At 40.7% G+C, this 25,825-nt stretch overlaps 1 protein-coding gene across 2 annotated transcripts; it reads left to right on the top strand.

Moving 5' to 3' along the window:
- Nucleotides 1–9,863: 9,863 nt before the first annotated feature.
- On the top strand, nucleotides 9,864–25,595 carry grhl1 (grainyhead-like transcription factor 1). 2 transcript variants are annotated; one of them, XM_005723930.1, is made up of 16 exons: nucleotides 9,864–10,029; nucleotides 12,111–12,303; nucleotides 12,579–12,652; nucleotides 13,150–13,283; nucleotides 13,388–13,620; nucleotides 14,235–14,317; nucleotides 14,599–14,752; nucleotides 15,059–15,170; nucleotides 15,560–15,654; nucleotides 18,287–18,530; nucleotides 19,000–19,127; nucleotides 20,779–20,807; nucleotides 21,007–21,092; nucleotides 22,520–22,605; nucleotides 23,009–23,073; nucleotides 24,306–25,595. In XM_005723930.1, exons 1-16 carry the CDS (start codon nucleotides 10,010–10,012, stop codon nucleotides 24,418–24,420), a joined length of 1,851 nt encoding a protein of 616 aa, XP_005723987.1. In that variant the 5' UTR covers nucleotides 9,864–10,009; the 3' UTR covers nucleotides 24,421–25,595. The 2 variants fall into 2 exon arrangements, with proteins under 2 accessions (XP_005723987.1, XP_005723988.1); XM_005723931.2 differs by lacking the exon at nucleotides 9,864–10,029 and adding an exon at nucleotides 10,186–10,309.
- The last annotated feature ends 230 nt before the right edge of the window (nucleotides 25,596–25,825 follow it).

The raw sequence follows: 25,825 nt of genomic DNA, 5'->3' as shown, positions 1-25,825 counted from the left end.
AAAGTAACTGGACAGTTAACTCGAAGGTTATTTCATGGGCAGGTGTCGACAATTCCTTCATTATGTCACTGTCAATTAGGCAGATAAAAGGCCTGGGGTTTATTTGAGGTGTGGTGCTTGCATTTGAAAGATTTTTCTCTTAAAAGACAACATGCAGTCAAAGGATTCTTGATTCAGGTGAAACAAGACATCCTTAAGTTGCGAAAACATAAAAAAACCCAGCTGAGAAAATGCTGCAATAGAAGGAGTGGCAAAATCTACAGTTTGGTACATCCTGAGAAGGAAAAGAAAAAGCACTGGGGAACTCAGCAAAGCAAAAAGACCTGGACGTCCACAGAAGACAACAGCGGTGGATGATCACAGAATCATTTCCACCTGAACAATAGCCAACCATGAACAACCCTCTGCAGGGGTCTACCAAATCTACCATAAAGAGAAGACTGCATGAAAGTAAATACAGAGGGCTCACCCACAAGGTGAAAGTCACTCATAAGCTTGAAGTATAAAAAGGCTAGATTAGACTTTGCTAAAAAAAAACAAAAAAACAAAAAACAAACAACCTCTAAAAGAGCCAGGACAGGTCCTGAAAAACAATCCAGAAGGATGGCAAATATGGAGAAGGCGTGGAACAGCTCGCGATCCAAAGCATACGACATCATCTGTTAAACAGGGCGGAGGCAGTGTGATGGTTTGGGCATGCATGGCTGCCAGTGGCACTGAGACACAAATGTTTATTGATGATGTGACTCTGGACAGAAGCAGCCAAATGAATTCTGAGGTGTTCAGAGACATACTGTCTACTCATTGATTGGGATGCGTTTCATAAGACAGATGGACAGTGACCAAAAACATACAGCCAAAGCAACCAAGAAGTTAATTAAAGCAAAGAAGTGGAATATTCTCCAATGGCTGAGTCAGTCACCAAATCTTAACCCAACTGAACATGCATTTCACTCTGAACTTCAGACAGAAAGGCCCACAAACAAACAGCAACTGAAATCTGCTGCAGTAAAGGCAAAGCATTAAAAAGGAGGAAACCCAGCATCTGGTGACGTCCATGAGTTCAAGACTTCAGGTTGTCATTGCCAGCAAAGGATTTGCAACCAAGCATTAGAAATGAATATTTTATTTTCAGTTAATTAATTTGTCCAGTTACTTTTGAGGCCCTGAAGTAAAAGGCTTGTGTTAAAAATGCTTTAGTTGCTCACATTTTTATGCAACCTTTTTGTTCAGCCCACTGAATTAAAGCTGAAAGTCTGAATGTTCAACTGCATCTGAGTTGTTTCATTTAAAATTCATTCATATTCATGTGTGCTGTGTCTGCATGAATTAAATTTATTGTTATTATTTCTATTTATAGCATAACTTACTTTTTTATTCTTATTTTTATATATTCCTTAAGTGTGGTCAACTTAATTTCATTGTATATTTCTTTATAATGACAATAAAGAATCTTGAATCTTATATCTGGATGCTTCATAATGTTGTAAATGCAATTTTAGATGGATAAAAATCAGGATTTGGCTTCAGTTTTTATTGTTTAGTAATTATTTAAAGCAGCTATCTGTGGTGGTAGTGGGCTTGTGTTATTGCATTGCTTTTCAGCACAGGATTAAATGCAGTTATATACAGTTCGTCTGTGAGATATGGGAGATGGTTCACCTCTGACAACCCAGGAGGTCTTTGGACTTCAGACAAACTGTACAGCTCCACATGTTTGATTTAGCAGTTTTATGCAAAAAAAAAAAAAGATTTTTGTCTCGCTGGCTGGAATCAAACCAGCAACCTTTCACTTGCCAAGTGACTACACTAACCACTACACACTGGAGGAACCTTAAACAGACAAATTTATCCAAATTCCTGAAGATGTCACTGTGCTATTTTCAGTCACTCTGAGAGAAACTGAGATGATCTGGAAAAGAAAAAAAAAAAGAGATAATCTCTCCAAATCCATGCGTGCAAATCTTGTAAAGACAAACACACTCAAAGCTGCAACTGCTGATAACAGAGCTTCTATAAACGGATTACACGAAGTGTCCTTATGATTTTTTAACAAATATTTTTGTTACTTTGGATTACTCAGATTAGTCTGATAAAATCAAAGTTAAAGGGCAATAAAGTTGGCAAAAGTGAAGGGATCTGATTGAGGTCTGTAACAGCTATACATAATGTATGTGTATATCAAAGCAATCTTTATATATATATGTTTATATGTATGTAATATATAAAATATGCATATTGATCAAACTCCTCTCATGACAAGTATAGCTCAGTTAAGTGCTCTGCATTCAGATGTTATTAAGAAAAAGGGTCTCTTCAACAGGTCAAAATGGTCATTAATATCTGCAGCTCGGGGCTAAAACATCCGCAGTGTTGTGAAGCAAAACACAGACACAAACACATCATCAAGAATCCCAGAATCCCATAACACCCGGAAAAAACACCGGCTCCTTTCCCTCTTTCTGTGTGTGTGTGTGTGTTTTTAGTATTAGTGCAAGTGTTTTAGTTGCCGTGAAGCAGCATGCGGGTCTGCTGTGCCCTCAGTCCTCATGGCTGTTTTTACTGTAATCAGTTGGAAACATCGTGATACCATCTAACCCCGACCTCAGCATAAAAGATTACTGTTTCCATCAGACTGTCCAACTGTCCTTCACTTAAAGCTCCTAAATCAAGACCTCATTGAATAATGACTGATTGCAGTTTTATAGGCATGGTGACCATCCCACAATGTCAATATAACATTTGTAGGTTAAACTAATCTGTCGCCAGTTTAATACATGTAAATAGATTTACGCGGCTCGCATCACTTTCCGTGCTGAAAAGCTCTGTGTACGCATACGTCCGTTAACATTTAGCCAGCAAAAATGATAATGATCTTCAGACACATTACAACACTGTTTCATTGTTCGCAAAGGGTCGCCCACCTGTTTAACCAATAATAACACCCTCTACCGTAGGACCTCACTACAGTTAGAAATGCCGCCTGCTCAGACAAGTACTCACATGCTGGACAAACGGGGTAAAGATTTGCATCTGATTTCCATCCCAGTTATGTGCCTGGAGTGTGCTAGGATAGCGTTAAACACCAACCGACTACGAAGATGAGAGGCATGACAGGGGAGGAAGATGGAAAAAGTGGTTGGTGAACGGTGGGCACATTGTCAGGCAGGTGATACGAGCGTGCTGACAAGTTGAAGTCGTTGGAAACTGTTGGAGAACTGCACCAAAAAATTAACTAAAGGTGCATTTAGGCCGTCTGTCTTTTTTCCCCTACTCTTTCTATGTTTCTGTCTCTCCCAAACACTCATGACGTCATCACTTTGCCTCAGGCTGTTGAACAACTACAAGGAGACTGGCCTGGATGTGGGTTCTATGGAAGCTCTTTTCTGCAAAAAGTTATTAAAAAATAAATAAATAAAATTGACTCAAACTGTTTGTAATCAAAATAAGGAAGCCAGTCAAAATTAGGGCACTATACTTCTTCATTTTTAGGCACATGAATATAAACTCATAATTATGAGAAAATGTCATTAGATCATCAAGCCATTAAAATTCATTAATATGGGATTGTACCATATTTTATGGGACACAAAGCCATAAATATGATATCTAAGCCGTTAGAACTTCACATCCTGAGCCCTTATCCTGGTATGGCGACATTCCTTTTTGGCTTTCCTGCAATTTCTACTTCATTCTGCTTAATTAGTGTAAAATAAGCCCCCTGTGCCCATGTGAGGACAATAAAAATATTTCTGTTCAAATTTAGTGCTCAGTTTTTGTGCTAGTCCAAATAGGAGAAATTTGAAATTCTTCCCCAGTATTTCATAAGAAGTCATAATTATGAGACGCAAAGTCATGATTGCGGTTATTTGGGTGACGAGACTCTAAGAAGCTACATGTAGGGCAAAGAGTGTGCTCGTGTTGACCAATATGAGACTAATGCAGGGAGGTAGTCTGAGTCTGGGATTGTGATAAAACTTCTATCCAGGACATTTATATTGTCTTTTTAATACAATTCTTCTGATGCTGAAGCCTTTGTACACTTTTGTATTCACTTTCAGAGCTGCATCCATAGACGGGCACATTTCTTTATGAACTACACATTTCTATATTCAATTCAATTCAATTCAATTTTATTTATATAGCGCCAAATCACAACAAAAGTCGCCTCAAGGCTCTTCATAGATACAGAGAAAAACCCAACAATCCTATGACCCCCTATGAGCATGCACTTTGGTGACAGTGGGAAGGAAAAACTCCCTTTTAACAGGAAGAAACCTCCGGCAGAACCAGGCTCAGGGAGGGGCGGGGCCATCTGCTGTGACCGGTTGGGGTGAGAGAAGGAAGACAGGATAAAGACATGCTGTGGAAGAGAGACAGAGGTTAATAACAGATATGATTCAATGCAGAGAGGTCTGTTAACACAGTGAGTGAGAAAGGTGACTGGAAAGGAAAAACTCAATGCATCATGGGAATCCCCCAGCAGCCTACGTCTATTGCAGCATAACTAAGGGAGGATTCAGGGTCACCTGGTCCAGCCCTAACTATATGCTTTAGCAAAAAGGAAAGTTTTAAGCCTAATCTTGAAAGTAGAGATAGTGTCTGTCTCCCGAATCCAAACTGGAAGCTGGTTCCACAGAAGAGGGGCCTGAAAACTGAAGACTCTGCCTCCCATTCTACTTTTAAATACTCTAGGAACAACCAGTAGGCCTGCAGTGCGAGAGCGAAGTGCTCTAATAGGGTGATATGGTACTACAAGGTCATTGCAAAGATCTTGAGTCAGCCCTCGTTTCTTTACACTAGTAAACCCCCACAATACACGTACGTACAAACAGGCCTGTGCTACCATGATCATAGTATGATGCTATGATACATTATATTGTGACACAGCGTTTCATAGTATTACATTTCATTCGCTGCTCAGTTGAGCTGTGAAGTGCACAAATATATACAATCGGGGGCTCTTTATAAAATATTTGTATGTGCTGTACAGATGTTGGCGCTCACGGTGCCCTAGGCAGTGTTTATGCAAAATCTCATCAAGAGTGTTCCACTTGCCTAGGAAGGGATAGGGAACATACAAACAGAGATAGATGCCCTACAATCATTACAGTTTGATGTTGTTGGGAAAACTGGAAATAGACATAGTGATTCAGTTAAACATGTGCTAACATACATGGAAATACAGTACACACAAAATTAAAACGAGTTTGTTCAATTCTAAGAGAGTTTGACTGTCTGTATTTGGTGCGACCACTTTTATTCTTTAACACAGCCTGAACTCTCATAGGCAAGTTTTCTTCTCATGTCTTTAAGCAGTCTTCAGGAATAGTTTTCCAGGCTTCCTGAAGGATGTTCAAAAGCTCTTGTCCAGCTGTTGGCTGCTTTTTAATCTGTTCCTTGTCATTTATTTTCTTACGTTTACGACAAGAGTAGGAGTAACGAATCCTGTCCTCTCGGCTCCAAAAAAGCAGAAATTATTCCTGAAAAACATCTGACGTCTTCAGTTTTTTACTTCAATGCATCAACGCCAATGCATAACGAATTGAAATCGAATCAATCGAATTGAAATATGGCTATACCTTTCTGTGTTTATAATTCCATCGGTTTTTACAAGATCCACAACACCACTGGCTGAAATGAGGCCCAAACCAATAAAGAGCTTCCACAGTGTTTTACAGATGGCTGTAGACAATCCTCTACAGCCTCTCTGCTGACCTCCATTCATACTGATGACAATTTGAACCAATAGTGTCAAACTCACTCCATAAGGTGCTTATTTTCAGTCCAGTTCTTGTGTAATTTGACATACCTCAGCCTCTCCCTGTTTCCCTTTCTTAAGAATGACTTCTTGGCAGCCACCCTTTCACTGAGAACATTACTGTTGAGGCCTTCAGGTCCTGCATCAGGTCTTTGTTTTTTTGTTTGTTTTTAATATTTCTTAAGGACTTTCAGATACTGTTCATCTGCTGTAGATCATTTTTAGGCCTACCTTCCCTGCTTGTCCAGTTTCTTCAATTTTTTTAAGGATACACAAGTTTGCAGCTGTTTAGGAATCACCTTGTTGATGGAAAAATACAATTTTATGCCAGTTTAACTGGAAATTCTACTAAAGAAAATGAAACAAATTGTGAGACAGGCTGCTAGTAACAAAGCGTCTGAAGATATAATTCAAAATTGCTTCTTTGCTAAATTCTCTGTTATGTGTCGACACAACACTGGTTCATCCCTTAGGTTAGGTGTCTTTTTATGCTTGAATGACCTATAGGTCAGTGTTAAGTGACTCAACAAACAAAAAAAAACACTTCTCTGAAAATGGTCAGGTATGTCCAAGGAAAACCTTTAAAAGACCTTCACAAAGCCTGGAGAACTTTTGCTCAAGCCCACTACATAAAAATTACAAGAAAGTTTGGGTCCTTGGAAGCAAAATACAAAGACATGAGGGGTGGCTGAACAATTTTGAATGGAAATATGCATCACTTGGAGGTTTACACTTCATTTGAAGCAAAAAACTGAAGACATCAGATGTTTTTCAAGAATAAGTTCTGCTTTATTTGGAGGCGGGAGGACAGGATTTGTTACTCCTGCTCTTGTTGTAAACATAAGAAAATAAATGCACCATTCATGAAAGTTTTTTGTCATGTATTACCTACTCAGCTCACGTCATCAGATGCAGTCATGTAGTAAAAGAATCGAACTACGTAGTGACCAAGCCCACACCTTCCTGTCTGGACAACATTGAAAACAGAGACCTATTGATAATTTAAATAACTGCAGAAATGTAACCAAACAGATCTCTTAAAGTCCTCCCAGGAATGTTAAATTTGATTTAAATCTCATTATTTGAAGGTGATTAACTTTAAGTTGTATGAGATGCTTTTTGGTGGCATGGACATAGATCTCTTTTTCAAACAAAGAGGGACTTTCAAAAGTCTGGATAGAAAGAAAAACAAACCAAACAGCTCTGAATCAAAGCATTAAGCTATAGAAAGTCCCCTTTGACTGTCCTTCAGGCGCTCTGAGGGACAAAAAGATGCATCAAAGGAGAATTGTAAAGTGGGAGAGGCTTATTTGGACATCCTGAAATTAAAACTAAAATAAGTTTTAAAGACATTCGGTTCACTTTAAAATTTTCAGCAGTTCTTAACAACACATTTTTAAGCTTGTTCTTTTACACTGTTGTTCAGATGAAATGTGTCTTCTACATCCCAAAAGTGATTCAGCAGGTCTTTTCTCATGTCTGAACCTGTGCTTTGATCCACATTCTGCTGTCTTTGGTGTGTTTTCCCTATATGTGCTCTGTCGAGTCAGCATCAAGCAGCAGCTACCATCAACAGCGCAGCCACGTGTTCCCAGCCTCCCCTCTCAGACACACAAAGCACCACACACACACACATCCTCACATCCCTCCCTTATTCTACTATCCCATGTCCTCAATGCAAACACAAATAAGCACCAGTAGAAGCAGGTGTCCTTCCACTGGGATAAATAAACAGTACACCAGGATCCAGGAGCAGGAGGTTGTGTCTACATGGGAGTGTGTCAGGGATGTGGGGGGATCGGTAGGCAGTTAGGCTAGGTGGGTGGGGTGGGGTCGTTGGAGAGTTTCTATGTAAGTGTTTGTGTGAGGGGGAAACTTTGAATTTATCTGATAGCATCTCTTAAGACCCTTCTATCGCTAACAAAGCTGTTTGTTTTCACTCAGACTTCCTTTTCATCTTGCTTGTTTTAGAGTCATAGCTCACAGCTAATTGCAGAGCAATTGGCAATCAAACAATCCTAAATGTGCCGTATAGACACATGACCACTAATTTATTCAAACTTTTATGCATGACTGCCAGTGCTAGTGTGCTTCTATTCCAAGCTCTTGGTTCAGTGGTGTCATCATTTTATTTGCACTCTTGATGTGGCTTTCGGGACTAATTTGCCTGTTTCTTACCTGCAGCTGTGCAGACTGATGCTTATCTGTCCTCTGGAAGAAGGTAAACAAGCTTCTGTAACATCATCTAGTAGTAGAGACACAGGTGGGACGAAAGGTGTACTTACCGTTAAACAGAATGGAAAAAGTGCCCCCAGCTATGTGAGGGAATATGTTTAGGTGAGTGAGGGGTCCCATGATTGGAACTTTTTTAATTCAGTTTCTTGTTGCCTTCAAGATACCCAGAAACTGACACAAAAAAGCCCAAAGCATAATTCTTCACTTGCTTTACAGTTTTATCATCTTGTTTTATTGCATTAAGACAGGTTACTGTAAGCTTTTGTATTCATCAAAGATGTTTCATGTAGTAAATACTGATACACATGGTTTTATATCAGGCACACTGATAGACCACTTGTGATATTTGTCATGTCACTTATTCATAAATTTGAACGCACAGGTATATACCGACCACTGATGTCAGTAGATGGCATCTTATTTGTTGATATCATTCAATAGCAGGTCCGATATTGGCAATACCCATGTTTCACTACTATATCTGTGCATCCCAAAGAAATTAGTGTAAACTATCTTCTTACGATGTTATCACAGCAGCTTCTGTGTGACTTGGCATCGTTGCTGCAAAATTCTAATAATCTGGTACTCAAACATATTTCTTGGAGCCAGCTGGCTAAAAGGTTGGTCCAAATTTTCATACAGGCCATAACACACAATTCGGGTAATTTCCAAACCATTAAGGGACTCCTTTAGCCTTATGGATGGAGGTCATACTGGAAGAGGTGAATCCTATCAGGATAGAAATAGTTCAACATGAATGAAATCCCTTAGATGAAGAAGAGGTGGCAGGTGTGGGCAATTAAATTTCCCAAGGGGCTGGATGGGACTGTTGTGTACGGTCGCACCTATATTCTGAACTCAGTTCTGCTTAACATCAATTTTAAGTCTTTATAAACTGCCACTAATAAAAGAAGTGTTTACAGTTAGTGAATGAATGGCTCACCCCTGCTCTAAGGGCACAAGTTAGGTTAGATGAGGTTCGATTATTTTATTTGTACCCATAGATAGATTTGAGCTGCATTACTTAGTCATACTCATATGCACATTTTCAATGCAAGCACAGACAACAGCCAACAGCATGTTGGCCAACAGCTTAACACAAAACACTGAGGAAATAAATAAATAACAATGACAAAGAATTCCCACAGCATCATGTAGGATAGCAAAGGATTTCCAGGAAGACCCACGTTATCAAAAAACTCTCACAGAGCCACCATACAGAGACAGAGGGTTCTCCTTTAATTTGTCGCCTTTGAATTGAGTTCATGCTCATAAAAACAGGTCTCCACTTATCCACAGCATGCTGATCATTTATCAGTGAATTACGTTATTAGTTTACTAAACGTCTTATTACCGTGTTATACAGGAGTTATCAGTGTAGACTTTAAAAGAGCGCGCTTGTTCATGTCTTTGTGAAGTGAATCAGGTCTTTCTGCCACAATAATCTCCATCATAGTAGCTCCCACATAGTGACATCTATGAAGCCTGCAGGTGTGTACAAATAAGTGAATATTTCCTTAGTGACTGTAATCATCAAAGACTTTCTTTTTTTTTTTTTGTAAATCATTTTAATTTTTAAGTCATCCCAATAAATTTTGCACTGGCCTTTTTTAGGGGTAGGGGGAATATATTTCTCATTTAATATTCCAATATGATAAAATCACAGCTTTTAAAACCCAGTTTTACCACTGCTTTCTCCAAACTCACCCTACAGCTGCAGGTAGGCCGTCAGGTGAGCCAATCACAAGCCCGGCAAGGGCAATTGACAGTAAGACCCCGCCTCCCGTCCACCTGTAATCCAATCCGCGTCCTTGTCACAGGTAAAACCGGCCTTAATTTCTAAGCATTGCCCCAAAAAGCGAGAAAAGCCGACAAAACCCGTTCTCTCAGGAGGGGACACCTTGTTTGTTGCCGTGGCCCTTATCCAGTGTTAGCAGCGGAGTTTTACAGGGTGGTAAAGAAGACGGATCGGATTTTCAGTACCAACTAGAAAGTCCAGTTCGACCGACCGAGATGTCACAGGAGCATGACAAGTAAGTTGTCCTGACTCCTCTGTTAGCCCGCACAACGAGCATGTTGACACTATAAGCTTGTAATACTGATTTTAATTGCTTTTGTGGATTTTCTGATTATTTTTGCAATTTATTTTTTTAAACAAATACATTCATTGCACTGACGGATTTTTCAAAAGCCGAGGTCACACTGTGACCTGCAGCTGCAGCCTTCTGTATTTTTCTCAAAATCGTGTCCTGATGTTCGTGTCGCATATAAGCATGAGCCTATTCTACGATCATTATGGCTCCTTTTAAAAGGGTAAGTGTGCTCTGTTACAGCGGGTTGCCAAGCGGGGAGTTGGTGTAGTCTCATAGTTTCCCATGGTGTTGTAACTCCGCTCGTTTCACCTGTCATGTTCGAGCCTGTACAGGTGTACCTCCACCTGTCGTGCGAGCTGGAGGCGACTGTTGGAATAAGAGCCGTCCCGGAGTAGAGATGGGCGGTTGTTTGATTTTGCCTTAAGCTTTAACTGTTATGTGGATAGTAGAAATGATGTTTGCTCAGGAATAGGCACAAGTCTCCGGCAGCAAGGTGTCAGCCAAGGAAAACTGCCTCTGCACAGGTGTAAAAGAGTTTTAATGGAAGATAGAGCTTAAAATAATAAAATAATAAAAAATAAATCAGTGTTTTTCAGATATATAAATGTTTAGTTTGAGATATATTCTGTATTCTGTGTGTGGGGGGGTTTGAGGGCAGTGACAAGGAGACATTTGAGGGGAGTGAAATCGTACACCTGCTAGGCGTTGGCCCCACGACTAACATAGACAAGCGAGCACAGGGCTATCTGAGGTTTTCATGGATTTTACTCTACACTGCTGTGTGTGTTTTGTTTTGTTTTTTTAATTTAAAATGAGGGATTAAAGCTCTTTTCTCTAAATGTCCAAAAAAGTAGTGTTTTTTTGTTTTTGTTTTTTACTGCTCCTGTACATTAAAGTGACAGAAGTCTGGACTCATGCTGCCTTACTCACTTTATTTCTTGACATCTCAGTGTAATTTTTGCCTGATCAGCAATCAGACTCTTCATTGTTTTAGTAAATAATGGCTTATATTGCCTTACCTTAGATTTTTTTTTTTATAGCCAACACATAATGGATTATATCAGGTTGCGTTTAGATATAGGGTTACTAATTATCACTTTCTCTGACCACTGGGAGACAAAAAAGTTGTATTTGTTGTAGATACTCAACATGGAAACTGATCCAGTCCGTTCACACTTTATAATAATTACTTTGTTGGATGTGGTTGCAGGATGGCTGAAGAGGGGATATATGCGGTTTCCGAAGTTTGTGGATGAAACTTTAATAACAAGAGCTCCATTAATGACTTTACTCTGACTGGGGCTTAACGCGTCTCAGCAAACAGAAGCTGTGTAAACATTAAAATTTACTGTAAACAGGTGACTTCAGTGCAAACGTCGCAGGCTCATCATCAGCCATTTCGTACACGCAGAGGCGTTTTTGTTTTACTTTAAATGTAATGCACCCAGGTTCAAATAGCTCAAGCTTGCACACTGTGCACAGCATACCAAGGCGATGTTGAATTTTGAAGAGGCGGCTACTGAGCGTTAAAATCTCATGATTATTTGTCACAAACAAGTTCGTTTGCAAGCACAGCGCAGGAATGCAGCCGGGTCAGATGCGTCACATGCGGGCGGCTTCTCAACCAATGAGTGATCCCCCAACTAGAGTCGTTACACTGGACGATCCTGTAGAGCATCTTTTTCTCGATACACCTTCTGCCTCTGTGGTTCAGCGGCAGAGATTTGTTGCACAATCCTCGAAAAGCCTGACCAACTGGTCCTGCAGATGAAAAAAAAACATCTACATGGGTGATCTCTCGCTCTTATAACCTGTTTGTCTGTTTTGAGCGACACTGAGATTTCAGGTCCCGGTCTGGAGAGCTTATGTGGAGTCAGTGTGGAAAATAAGTCCATAACAGGAGATGAATCCCTTCTAGTATGGACGGCTCTTCCCTTTTGCTGCGCACATCCATGGCTTTTATTTCATGTCATTAACTGCTTTGTATGCGGTAACTAAAGCACACACTCTCCCCCTTTTAGCAGTAAACGTGCGGTCCTGGTTCTCCAGAACGAGCCGGGTTATGGCGGCCAGCGTCGCTCTTTCACCACAGAGGATGAAGCCTGGAAATCTTTTCTGGAGAACCCGCTGACAGCTGCCACCAAGGCGATGATGAGCATAAATGGAGACGAGGATAGTGCCGCAGCTCTGGGTCTGCTCTACGACTACTATAAGGTATCAGGAAAAGCTCAGCAGGAATAGTTTCTCCCCTCCTTCTATGAGGAGTAGTGCAAAATCACATACTGGAGGAATAGTTGCCAGGTTCTTGCAAACTTTCCCTCTGTGATCCTCACCCTTAGTGACATCTGATCATTAAGTAACATCTGTGAGACAGAGTCTACATTATGTCATGTAACTGATCTAACTATGAGTACAAACAGCAGGATGACCCAGTCTGGTAGATGTGATGTGGTCAGACGCTGAGCGGCTGTGTTTACTCTCGTATACAGGTGCCCAGGGAAAAGAGAACAATACACCAGCCCAAGACAGACACACTGGTCTCTGATGTGGATCCCAACAAAAGGTAAGCGGCAGTCCTCTCCGCGTACCACCTCCCCCTTTAAAAATAAAAGCACAGCAGAGGGCAACAGCAGAAAACAAGAGAGCGATTCAAGCTCTTGTGATATGATTTTTAAATTCTATTTAAAAACTGTATGCACATTTATCCTCAGGAGTGTACCTGTTTTCTCCAGAGCAGCAAGGAAAAATGATTATTGACATTAGGATTTCTTTTGCTGCTTTAGTCAGGCGTACTAAAATAGCTGCTCCGAGTGTCATAGAAGACATCTTTAAATTCTCAAAAAAGGAAGGAAAATGTCCGGTGTACAAATTCCTTTGTGTTATCAATGGGTCGTTAATCAGTTCTCAGGCATGGCAACACCAAAGGTGAAACCCAGGACTGAGAAAAGGGAGAAGCAGAAAAACATATCATATAAATAACCCATTGTTTCAAGGTTTATCAAAGCAATGATGTATTGTATTGGAGATCTAAAATTTATGTGCACTTCTACTTCGTCACAGGCACCAGATCCAGGCCGGACACTCCATAGTCCAACTCCAGGAAGCCAGTATGGAAAACAGGATCCCGGTGCTCAAGCCTCCCTTCAATATTCTTCAGCTGGGCCCAGACAAGAGAGCCCACTTTTCTTCACCAGGTCTGCTCTGATTCAGCAACACAAACAGAAAAAAACGGAAAAATTTAGAAACCTGATGATCAGTTAACTGTTTTGGGTTTTTTTGCTTTGTTTTGTTTGTTCAGATACTACTGTCACAGTTTCCATTGCCACCGTGCCAAACCAGACTATCAAGACAGAGGTGCCCACCCACGGCTTCTCGGTGACTGTGCCAAACAACTGCAGCGAAACGGAGAGCCACGTGGGCGTCTTTGACCGCCAGCTCACCCACAACGCGGTCCATTTCAGCCCTGGCACCCAGGCTCGTACGCCCCCTGACTCCACCTTTCCCGAGAGCTTTAAGGATGGTTCCCAGGAAGTGAGTGTTTCGATGCCCCCCCTCCCCGTCAAAACCCTGCCGATGCTCTCCCAGCACCCCCTCCACCCCACCTCCTCCTTCTCCTTCGCGTTCCTCTCCTCTCCCCTCTCAGATCTCTCCCATCAGACAATAGGATATTCACCCGATCCCATGGAGCCAGCGGTGGGCTCAACCTTCCCTGGTTTTATTTGAACATGCCAAAATAGTGGCCAGTGTGTTATTATGCCATTGTCTCACCAACACAATAAAGTGCTGTACTTTTCTCCTACAATAGCCAAAGCCCTTTCTCTCTCCTCTTTCTCTTTTTAACCTGGAGGGGAATTACCTCAGAAAAGCCAACAAAACCCCTGTACAGGAGGGGGTGGAGGTGGCCGCAGAGCCATTTTTTTTAAACAAAAACCAAAATGAAGGGGAATAAAAAACACCAAAACAAACTGTTATACCTGATGAGAGAAAGCCTAGCCTAATAAATGACTAGAATGAAACACAGTGTTCATCTAGTTGCTTACACAGTTTGCTAGTTGAAGAAAATCATCTAAAATTTATGCAAAGCAGCTGTTGTATTTCCTGTTCCCATGCTTTGCTTGATTCTGTTTTCCTTTTTTGCGCTTCAGGTGTTTTCCCTCCCAGGAGATCTCCAGTTTCGGATGACCTCCATGACGCCCGAGGACTACACTCAGTTTGACACCGTGCCGGGGTAAGTCGCCCTGCCGCCGGCCCACCGTCCAACTTCCACACCGCCATTCAGCTTTTGACACGGCACAGCAGAATGGCTTCATTCATCTCAGTCACAGGGGAGACACCAGACTCCCGTCTGTGTGTCTCACAAGTGTCTGCACATATTTAGAGCCCGCTAGGTGTTACTCTGCTGTTTCATTCGTCTCCTCGGATTTGTTTACAGAAGAGATTTTTTTTAAACGCAGCATGCTGTTGTTTATGGTATTCACTAGATTTGACCCTTATTTTTGTGTGTCTCAGGAATAATTTTCAGTACACTCTCGAGGCATCCAAATCTCTGCGTCAGAAGACAGGTGACGGGACAATGACGTACCTCAACAAGGGCCAGTTTTACCCCATCACCCTCAGGGAGATTGACAATAAAGGCCTGCAGCAACCCATCACCAAAGTCAGGGTAAGAAAGAGCACTTAAAAAGCTTTTTTAAAAATTCCGTTTTATTCATATAAAAATGACAACTACAGTTGTCTCAAGTCCCTTATATTGTAAAGTAAAGACCCTACAAAATACAGAGAAACCCAAAGGACTTGGCGACAGTGGGAAGGAAAAACTCAGTTTTAACAGGAAGAAACCTCAGTGTGGGGCAATCATCTGTCATGACCGGTTGGGGATGAAGGGAGGAAGACAGGAGAAAGTGTATTGCAAAATCTGATTATTGACAGTCATATTAAGCTATCACTGTGCTTTATTTTTTTTCCTCAGAGCGTGGTGATGGTTGTGTTTGGAGAGGAGAAGTGCAGAGACGACCAGCTAAAACACTGGAAGTACTGGCACTCCAGACAGCACACGGCTAAACAGAGGTGCCTCGACATCGGTAAGTTCTGAAAACGATGTTTTCATAATAAACCACATCGTGAAATAAAACAAACCAAACCTACCAGTTTGAGTGCGGAGACATAGCGGACACGCTAATCCTCATCTGTCTGCAAACTCAAGCAGCTGTTTGTAAGCACAGCTTAGCAGGAAAAGGTGTGTTCTTTGATTGTGACAGCTCATTTTGCTTTTGATGGATTACTGTTAGTCTGTAACTTTCATAAATCTCAGCATATGTTGAAGTTACCTTACCTTTCTTACTTTTTCCGGTTTGTTTTTTACCATTTATTTAGATTTATTTAAATGGGCTAATTTCTTTTTTACTCGGCATAAAGCAGTTAATATGCTTTCAATACATCATTTATTAATAACCAACATCTGTTGCTCCAGCTGACTACAAGGAGAGCTTCAACACCATCGGCAACATTGAGGAGATTTCATATAACGCCATTTCCTTCACCTGGGACACAAACGAGGAGGCCAAAGTAAGTCAGTGGACTGAACGCATCCACACCCACATCCACACCTTCACAGGTACACGGCTGCCTGACACCCCCACTGACATCTCTGACACGGTTGTTGCTTGAACCAAGTCCAAACATGACAGTTCACTGTTTGCACTTCAGTGTTCCTGTCAAAACAAGAACAGTGTTTGGTTCTCAGGATCACCGGTGATCCGAGGCTTCCGCGTACTTCCTGGTCTTGAACGTTTAAATATGAGGCTTGACCTTTTAACAACAACAAACTTAGACACCTAAAAATAGTCCTCCTTTTCTTTTTGTTTGTTAAGGCCCCGTGCCTGAATGACAGTGTCAGGTGCCGAGTCCCCTTTATGGGTGATCGTCATCCCCTTTGCTCACTTTGATCCCCCCAAAAACAGTTGTTAAATATAATTAGTGGTTTTAAAAAAGAAGAGTGAGGATGCGGTCATGTCGCAGTCACTCCTCTCCTGTGTGGTTACTCAGGTTGTGTAAAAACACAGAGGTGTAGGTGTGTGTGTGTGAGTGTGTGTGAAAGAGAGAGTTATTCCTACACGCTGTTCTTATATTCTTGACTGGTCCAACCTGCCTGTCACCCTTATTGTGATGTCGCATGTTTAGGTATTTTTGGACATGAGAAACAAAGAGTGCAGGAATGAGGAAACTCATTGGGAAGGGAGGTGACCAGATGGAACAGTTGTCAAACAAAATCCGTCAGAAAGGAGGAGCTCCTGTCCTCGTCTCCACTCATGATTATTTCTTTCTTTGTTCCCAACCCTCGTGCTGCCCTGTGGCTCTGCTCTGCTCTGCTCTCGGCCTGAGATGGAAGACTACTGACAAGGTGGCAAACAGACAAAGAGACAACACGGCGCTGCCGCTCATCACCGGCGTACTTTTCTTTAGGCTACACTTTGGATAAATAAAGTCACATGAACAGACCTTCCTAAGCACACACACACTTATACACACACTCACGCTTGCATACCAGGATGTGGGTCTAACTGTCTCATGACTTGTGGCATGCATTCATAGGATGTTCATCCTTGTGTGTTTTTGTTACTTCACCATTTGTATAACCGCCCAGCCACATTGTTTGAGCATCTCATCAGCGAGGTATTTGGTTACAGATGAAGGTGTTTGGCGTGTGTGTCTTTGGATGGATGTCTGAGAGGATCAGTTTGGGTTTCTGACCTTGGGAAGTGAGGTCAATTTACATGCTGATGGGATTTCAGGATATAATTAGGAGTTTAATCATTTGGTTGTGTTAGTTAATATTGGTGTGTGTTAAGGTGAGAAGTCCGTTAGAGGAAGTACCTGTATGTGTGTGGTTTGCCCTTGGGCTGAATGCATAGCAGTATATGTGCATATATCAAAGTGTACTGTATATGTAACCCTTATATAGTCCTGTGATGATGGGGGTAATAAAGGTTATAAGATGAGGAACAAAGGCAAAAGTTATGTAAGGCTTTACTATATCAAATCAAGGTTGCAAATCATATTGTTTTAGTATATTTACATCAAAACAGCACCAACATCCAAACTGTCTGCATGTGTGTGGTTGTTATTGATTGAAACAGCTCAAAAAAGGAAGAAAGAGTATTAGATCGTCCACAGTAACATGTTCTATGGAAAAGCTTGTGATGCTGCATCAGTTCTCTTTAAAAGTACTTTTGTTATCAAGTCGAGTTCATCGATTTATTAAGTGCAGTTTTATCATATGATTTCCATGACTTCCATTACTCGTAATACTGAACTGGTTACATTTTAAATACTATAAGACATTATATTGAATGATTTGGATTCAACGTAACACCTGGTATTCCTTTAGTGTGTGTGAATTTTTAAATTAATTATTAATTATTGTCCCCGATTAGGTTTTATGGATATAAAATGATGTATAAAATGTTTCTGCTCCAAACAGACTTTTTCCTTAACATTTAAAATATAGTTGTTGACCATTAAGGACCATTAAAGACTGTTAAATGTCTTCATTTGTGGAATACACCAAATGAACGACAAAGGCTATATTTATTTGTACACTGCTTAACAAATTAATTAAATCAATTCAAACTAAAATCTATCAAATTCACTGAACATAGTTCAGGTGGTTATAGCCAAATTTCAACACTGGACTTCTCTGAGAAGTCAGAAATAACCCGAGCATAATAATGACTTACTTTACTATTGTTCTGCTCTTTTGTAAAACAGCAAATTATATATATAGACAAGAAAACGCACACGTGTGGCAGAAACCTTACATTTGGTGGTGATCTAATAAATTTGTTAAGCACTTTCTCCTTGAGACTTTTCTATGTGGTATTTTTAAACCTGTCTTGATTGTGTGTTGTGTTAACACAGTTAGAGTGTGTTTTCAAAGCAAATAACCAGGACAAAGGAAAGTAAAATGAGCATGTAATTACTAAAGCCCACCAAAAGAGGTCAGCAAAAGACACTGAAAGCATGTGAGGCCTGACTATGAGATACCTGCTGCATCAAGGCCTTCCTGAAAGTTAAACGTCATCGCATTGGCTTCATGATTAAGAAGCAGTTTCTACTTTAATAAACAAACTTTTAAGTTTAAAGTTGTACATTAGTCTGCTTCGGTCCTCAACTTTCTTCCTCTCTCCTCCCCTCACAGATCTTCATCTCCGTCAACTGTCTGAGCACAGACTTCTCCTCTCAGAAAGGGGTGAAGGGTCTTCCCCTGAATCTGCAGATCGACACTTACAGTTACAACAACCGCAGCAACAAGCCCATCCACCGTGCCTACTGCCAGATCAAAGTCTTCTGTGACAAAGGCGCCGAGAGGAAGATCCGAGATGAGGAGAGGAAACAGTCCCGCAGGAAAGGGAAAGTTGTCGACCTAAACTCTGGGCTGGCTTGTAAGTTGCTCTTAAGTTTTAGGATAATCAGCTACAACATATCATTACTAAAATGACCAGAGGCTTCCACAGTACGATCAATTTTCATTTCAAGTCACCCTCACACGTGTATTTGTTAAAATGATTTCCTGTATGTAGATGAAAACATCCCCTTAGTGTGTTTACCCCCTGAAGCTGTAGTTCCTCTGAGCTCTGCAGCATGTTTCAGCTTGCTTCAGCTAAACATTTTTATTTTGAAGACCTACGCTACAACTTCACTATAACTACACTCTAATACTGGAAACCAGAATAGAGCAAAGACAAGAGTAAATGTGGTCCTCATGTGTCCAGGAGGTTTTCCTCTGCATTTGCTGGATAACTTTCAGCAAACATGTATTCAATCAAACCTTGTTTCACTCATGTCGTGTTATGTTTGACTTCATCCTACTGCATGAATATTAAATTGCTTCCTGCTGTCTTCCCCTCAAAGTTGCAGACGTGAAAGTACCAATGCTCCAGAAACGTAACGATGTGACCATCTTTAAGATGATGACTGATCTCGAGACCCAGCCTGTCCTCTTCATTCCCGACATTCACTTCTCCACCTTCCAACGTCATGTGAGTGCCGATCAAAGCCGCAAAACTTTTTTTTTTCCTTTTAGGCCACCACTGAAAACTGTATGTTTCCTGCCATTCCCAAAGCACGAACGTGTCTGGTGCAACATTCATAGCATCTTAGGTGGTCCATAAACAGTTTGTTTTTCAGCTTCCGCCCACTCGGCTGCCAGCTGAGTTGAGGTGACCTGCCTGCTTGCTAGTTGGCAAGAACAGAGAGTTCTGGTTTTGAGCTTTGATACAAGTCCTACATACTGATGGCTAGGTTTCAAACTGGTTACTCACACCATGATTCATTTACCAGTGACTCAAAACAAACCGGCGTACAACCACCTTGATTTACGTGTTCATATGCTCAGAGCAAAAAATAGACTTGGTGCACAGGGAGAGAGGAGTCCAGTTTTCCTGTCGGTTTGTGGAAACATGTTGCAGAGGATGAGGAGAGATATAGGAGTTTACCTGAACTCTGCAGGTTGTCTGGCTTTTTTATGAGTTTTAAACGGAAGGAGCGCCTCTTCTTTAGAACTGGACTCTGAGCTCTGCCACAGTGAACACGTCACATGGCACTTTCAAGATGAGCACGCCACACGGCGAAGCATGCACACCTGACGTGCTCACATGAGTTTACCGGGCAAAGGATACTGTTTTTGAGAAATTCCACTAGGTGTGAGCTTTGACTGCCCCCTGTTGGTAAATGATGCAAGTAGGACACCAACACCCCCCCACCCCTCCCCCTTCTCTCATGCATGTGACGTTTACATTAATACCAGGAAAGCAGAGGAAGAGACAGGAGGTTGGTTATTTTTGGGGATGCCATTGACATTGAACCTGACCGAACTCTCTGCAGCCTCGCTATCAGTTTTTGATAACCAACGGGTTTGCTGATGTTCCTCTCAGAATAGAAAATCTATTCACAGCAATGCCTGTAATCGATACAGTCAAAGGGCGAAAGGCTAGAAAAACAACAGCCTTCCAGGAATTACAAAAAAAAAGAGTTGGATCATTTTAAATCAGAGGATCTGCTTTTTTACTTTGTTTCATATGATAAAAAAAACTAATATTTATTAAGAGCCTGCAATCTGAAGGCATTAAGTTGATGTGTTTGAGACTAAATGGACAAGTTCTACTTTATTCTCACATTTTGCAGTCAAATTTATTCAATCGGGTGATAGATAAATAATGACACTAATCGATATTTGGTATTTAACACGAGCGCTAACAAGGTAAAAAAGGAGTGCAGTTGCGTGAGCCACAAGATACCAGTGAGTCCTGTCAGTCCACCCGACCTGCACTTCACCGTCCACAGCTGTACAGACTGGTTTATGTTGACCAGTTCCAATTCTCAGTGATAAAGGAAGAGTAAATGGGGCAACACAGGAAACTATTTGGACTCGGCTGTTGACTTTACCTTTGGCCTAGTTGACTGATTTAGCCACTACCATGAAGAGTTACGTGAAAAGTTACAACTGCAGCCTGTGGAATGCAGGAAATTGGTTAAAAACGTGTTTGGATATATTTTAACTTCACAAAGCATCATAAATATTTGATAACAATTAACTATAATGCAAATAAATGTATTGTGAGATGCTGTATATAGTTTGTAACCTTTATGTTACATTTGAGTGAAATTCTTATTTTTCTCTCTGTTTTGCAGCCCTTCTCCACAGATGATGGAGAAGACAGGTGAGTTCACTTCACATTTGCTTCATGGTAGCTTTGAATTGCCGTGACCTTTGACACTTCTCGGTAAAATGCATACAGGGTTGCGGTTTCTAGGAAATGTACGTGAGCTTTTTTGTCTGTGCTCGTGCTTTATGGCCTGTCAGCCGGTTGTTGAGACCATTTAAGCAGCTGTTTGTGTGCGTGTGTGTTTCAACCACAGCTCGGGCATGAAGAGATTACCCTTCAGTGACGATGAGTTCGGTTCACCCCAAAACAAGCTGCCGAGAGTGGAGGAAGCAAAGAAAGGTACTACGTGTGTTTGCTGCTGTAGTGCAATGTCCACACTGCTCATGTTCTAATCAGCAGCCTTTGAGTGATGCTCCCCTGTGCGGCTGCGTGTGCACATGCGTGTCCGTCTGTGTTTGCTGTGGTCAGCGCCTGTAGCTCCACACATACATACACACACTCTCCCTCGCTCTCGCTCTCTCTCTGGGCCACGTGATAATTCCAAGTCTTCCAACATATACACGTGCCCCAGCCCTCCACTGACCCAACGGAATACCACAGATCACTGCGTGCATGCAGACATCTATGCAAACAAGCATTTGCCCTTCACCACCTATCCCATTCATAGACACTTCAATTTTCAATACATTACAAATCTGTAAATGCATGTTTTGAAATATTTTGTAGCTTAGGGAGGAATGTTTTAAACATTCAGGCCTGCTTCAAAGTGCTTCTGCACAAATGCACCTCTCGTACCTTCACAAAGCCACGCTCGACCTTGTTAAATACATTCTTGCGGAAGGATGTTAACCACAGAGAGGGGAGGAAGGAGTCACCAAATGCATGTTTTTTCAAAATAATTTCATCAATAACTGGACACTTTTTTTCTCTTCTGTGGTCTTTAAACATGCTGCTTCATTTTAAGGGGACACAAGGCAGAAAAGTGGAAGTAACTACATTTAGAAGGTGCTGTAGCACTGCAAGTGGTACAAACCCTTCTGTACTGGCTTACTGTTGTGGCAAGGTTTACTACCTTTCCACAGCAGTCATGTTTTTCCTTGTTGTAAAACTGTAAGCTTTGGGGACTTGTTGACGTCTCAGTGACGTAGAGAGTAGTCAGTCAGCTCCTGTGCAGGCTCCTCAAACTGAAATCTGTCATTATGTTTGGCTACTTCAGTGTAAATGTGTAAATCTGGCTTGTGTCATCATAAAAGCATCTCTCAGTTTCCCCTGTCTTGTTTGTTTTTAGTCCACATAAAGAAGTAGATAAATTAGCCACATACTCAGATTACAGCAGCAAACTGTATTATTTTTTAATTGTCTTAAAAATCTGTTGGAACCTGATCTAGTGTAGTATCAGTGAACCTTCTAGGAGCGCTCTATCTGAGATCTCTGCATGTTCTTCTGCAGTCTAGCAAAGAGATGGCTTGCAGTGTTATATATAGTATAGCTGCAAATGTATTAATGGCTCAAGGCATATGTGTACATATATGCATGCAGCTTCACCACTCTGAAAGTCCTTTGGAGATGTGGTAAAACCTCAAATCCTCAAACCCACACAAATGTACCAAAGCATCAGTAAAGCAGTCTGGTCTGACGCAGATAAACCCTTTTATGACTGCTGCTAACATTTGTCTGAGGTTGAATTTGTGTTTGTGTTCAGTCCATGAGCGTGCATGCTTTTCTTTGACGCCTGCTTGCCTCCTCTCTCTTTTTTCACCACACAGTCCTGCTGTACGTGCGCAAGGAAACAGACGAGGTGTTTGATGCCCTCATGCTGAAGAATCCCACGCTGAAAGGCCTGGTGGAAGCTGTAAGTTGTCCTCAGTTCACTGAACTAGCTATGGATTGTACTAGCGAACAGTTTCTTGCATCATCTAAGCTTTGATGAGCCACTAACACAGGAATCGTGCAAAGTAGTGATTGGGGGAAAAATCAAAATGTGTTTTTTAGAATTGCACAGGGGACAAAAGGTGTTAATGGAGGGGAGGGTTAGGGGAAAAGATTTAGAAAAGACGTGGAACGTGGAAATGTCCTGGGAAAAAAGTGGAATGGGTACTTCAGGGGTCATCAAGTTTAAAAAGATGAAAAAGAGTGTGAAGGTCATGGATATTAGTAATAGAGTACTTATGTGGAGTGGGTGAGATAACAGGTAGCAGAGGTGTTCTGTATTTCTCTTAACACAAATTTGTGTTTGTTTTGTTTTTTCCAACCAGATTTCGGAGAAGTATGAACTGCCTTATGATAAGGTTGGAAAGGTCTACAAGAAGTGCAAGAAAGGGTGAGTGTATACATGTTTATCACATTTCCACACTATGTTTGAAACTTTGTGAAGGAGGAAATCTGTTATCCATGAACAAATGAATACAAAATTCATAAAATGTATTTCTATATTTCTTGGTGCTTTACTGAACTGTTTCACCTGCAGATGAAACAGATCATTTAGTTATAACCAATCATATTTTTCCATTGTATTTCTAGACTAATGATTGGTTTTTCCCCTTTACATCAAATTATTTTATATATATTATATCATATAAATTATAACAAAATATATTTATATTATAATAATATATATAATTTAGTGCTGTCAGCGTTAATCTTGTTAAAATGACGTTAACGCCACAACCGCACTAATGCAGTAAATCTCTGTCAGCGAGTTAGCGTGGATCGCCCCGTGCATTGGGCTGCACGGCGTCAACACGTTACTGCGGTTAGCTCGTTAATGTGTTGACCGTGCAGCACGGGGCGATCCACGCTAACTCGCATTAACGTCATTTTAACAATATTAATGCTGACAGCACTATTATAATGAAATCACAACAGGTTCTCCTCACACATAAAGTAACGATAAACTTGGGGATTAATTGACCAATCAGCAATTAGCACATGCAGATGAGGTAATCACGTCCTGGGAGGAAATACGCACATGCCTTACAAGAATTACACTTATATAATGGGAGAAAGTGTTTATGCTAAGCTAACCAGCTGGTGGCTCTGGCATGGTTAGTCCTGCACGCGCCCAAACTTAATGCTTTCTAATACAGTATGCCCCTTTCCAGCTCCGTGTCTTTATTCTTGAACTCCATTAGAGTAGCTTTGCATGAGTCACAGTTCAAAATAAATGTATTTATTGTATACTGGGACATTATGTGAAGCAAAAAATCTGTCTTTTCACCTCCCTTAAAAAACAGCTGTCTTCTCTTTGAAAGAAAGTAGGTGGGAGGGGTTATTAAGCCTAAATGACCATATTAAGTATTTCCCCTGTCACTGATGTCATACAGAGCTAAGAGTAGAAAAAGCTGTCTGAAATGATTTGTTTGGATCATATTGAAGCCCATGTTTTTGGCTCATATGGATTATTTGTGGATACACTGACGTATTTAAAACTTTGGCTATGATTCATATGAATATGTACCACTGCAAAATTACATATATGTCACAATAATTCATAATATTAAAAAAAACATTTTAAAATATTTCACTTCAACACACTATTTTGTCTTTTGACAGCATTCTAGTCCACATGGATGACAACATCATCAAACACTACTCCAACGAAGACACCTTCCAGATCTCCATGGAGGAGTTGGGCGGCTTGTACAAACTCACCCTCACTGAAATCTGATTGGCGATGTGATAGATTACCCTGAAAAGAGGGGCTGAGGACAAATGGAGCCGCCAAGTTTACACTTCTGGCTATGCAGTGATTATGGACCTGTCATTCATGTTGTCTGCGTGTTGTATTAGCGTCCAACAGATGTTTTTTTGTTTGTTTGTTTCCTTTTTTTAAAAGCCATAGCTCTTAACGGATACTGGTTAGAGATGTAAGTTATACATTTTGATCATTATAAAGCTGTTTGTTTGTGCATAAGAATTAACAAGTGAGGACATATTTGACACTGACATGACACTTTTGCATTTAGTGAGAATATGAGCTGAGCCTCAAATGTCAGTGCCTGCTTTTGTATATTTTGCTCAGGCTTGCAGAGCAGTTGAAGTGCTGCTATACCTCATGCTATACAAAGCAGCAGAGTTCATTCATTCATCAGAAGAAAGAGATTATCTTTCCCATTCTAAAGCCACAGCGCTGATGATCTGCAAAGTTTAGCACCCAGAAATTCGTAGTAAAATGCCCTTGAATTGTTGATGAAGCTCCAGAGGTTCAGTGTATTAATGCTAAACAAAACGTGGCAGTATTTAGTGTGTAAAACCATCATATAATTTGGTAGAATATTGTAAATGTTTTTTTTTTTAGCCTAGAAGATTTTTTTTAGGTGCCATTAAAAAATGCTTTTTCTCATATCAATTTAAATAATGGTCTCCTCTGTAAGTATTAAATGGTCACTAAATATGTTGATAATATTGCGAAAACAGAACTACCCTTTTCCTCTAGAGTAGATTCACAAATGCTGTAAAAATAGGTCAATTAATATCTAGCACAGTCTGTAATGGCTGTCCTGGAAGTGCAATATGATGATTCAGAAAACAAATCTCATCAATTGCCATAACATACACTATAGAAATCATGTTGTTTTTTTTTTATTTGTACATAGCAAAATGAAAAAAGGGATCTAAATGATCTCTCTTTTGTATCTCAGTACTTATTGTGTATATATTTATTAAGAGAATGGATGTGGGTCATTGTTTTTTAACCATATATAGATTTCTATTTCATCATAATATAATGTTGTTGTTTTTTTCTTTTTATATGAAGTTATTCAAAAATTACACGTTCAGGGACACAAAGTTAACATCTTTTTGTTGTTTTTGTTCCCTAATAAAAGCTCTGCTGTAGCTGCTGTTTTGGTTGTGTAAGACTTTTTTTCTTTCTTCTAATAAGATGTTTTTTATTAAATATCAGATATGATGGTGGTTGATCTGTTGGGCTGTGGCAGAGATTAACTGTCGGTCCACAGGAGCAGATGTCTGGGCATCAACTCCAACCCTGCAGACAGGAAGCGGGCATGACAGGATAGCCTGGTGCAGAGAAGCTTCTCTGTCGGAAACCTGGCCACAAATTTCCACATACA

This window comes from Pundamilia nyererei, unplaced genomic scaffold (genome assembly GCF_000239375.1).
Source record: "Pundamilia nyererei isolate P.nyererei 1_Seehausen unplaced genomic scaffold, PunNye1.0 scaffold00010, whole genome shotgun sequence".
Lineage (NCBI taxonomy): Eukaryota > Metazoa > Chordata > Actinopteri > Cichliformes > Cichlidae > Pundamilia > Pundamilia nyererei.
The sequence above is the reverse complement of the archived record's forward strand: the minus strand, read 5'-3'. Positions and strand labels throughout refer to the sequence as shown.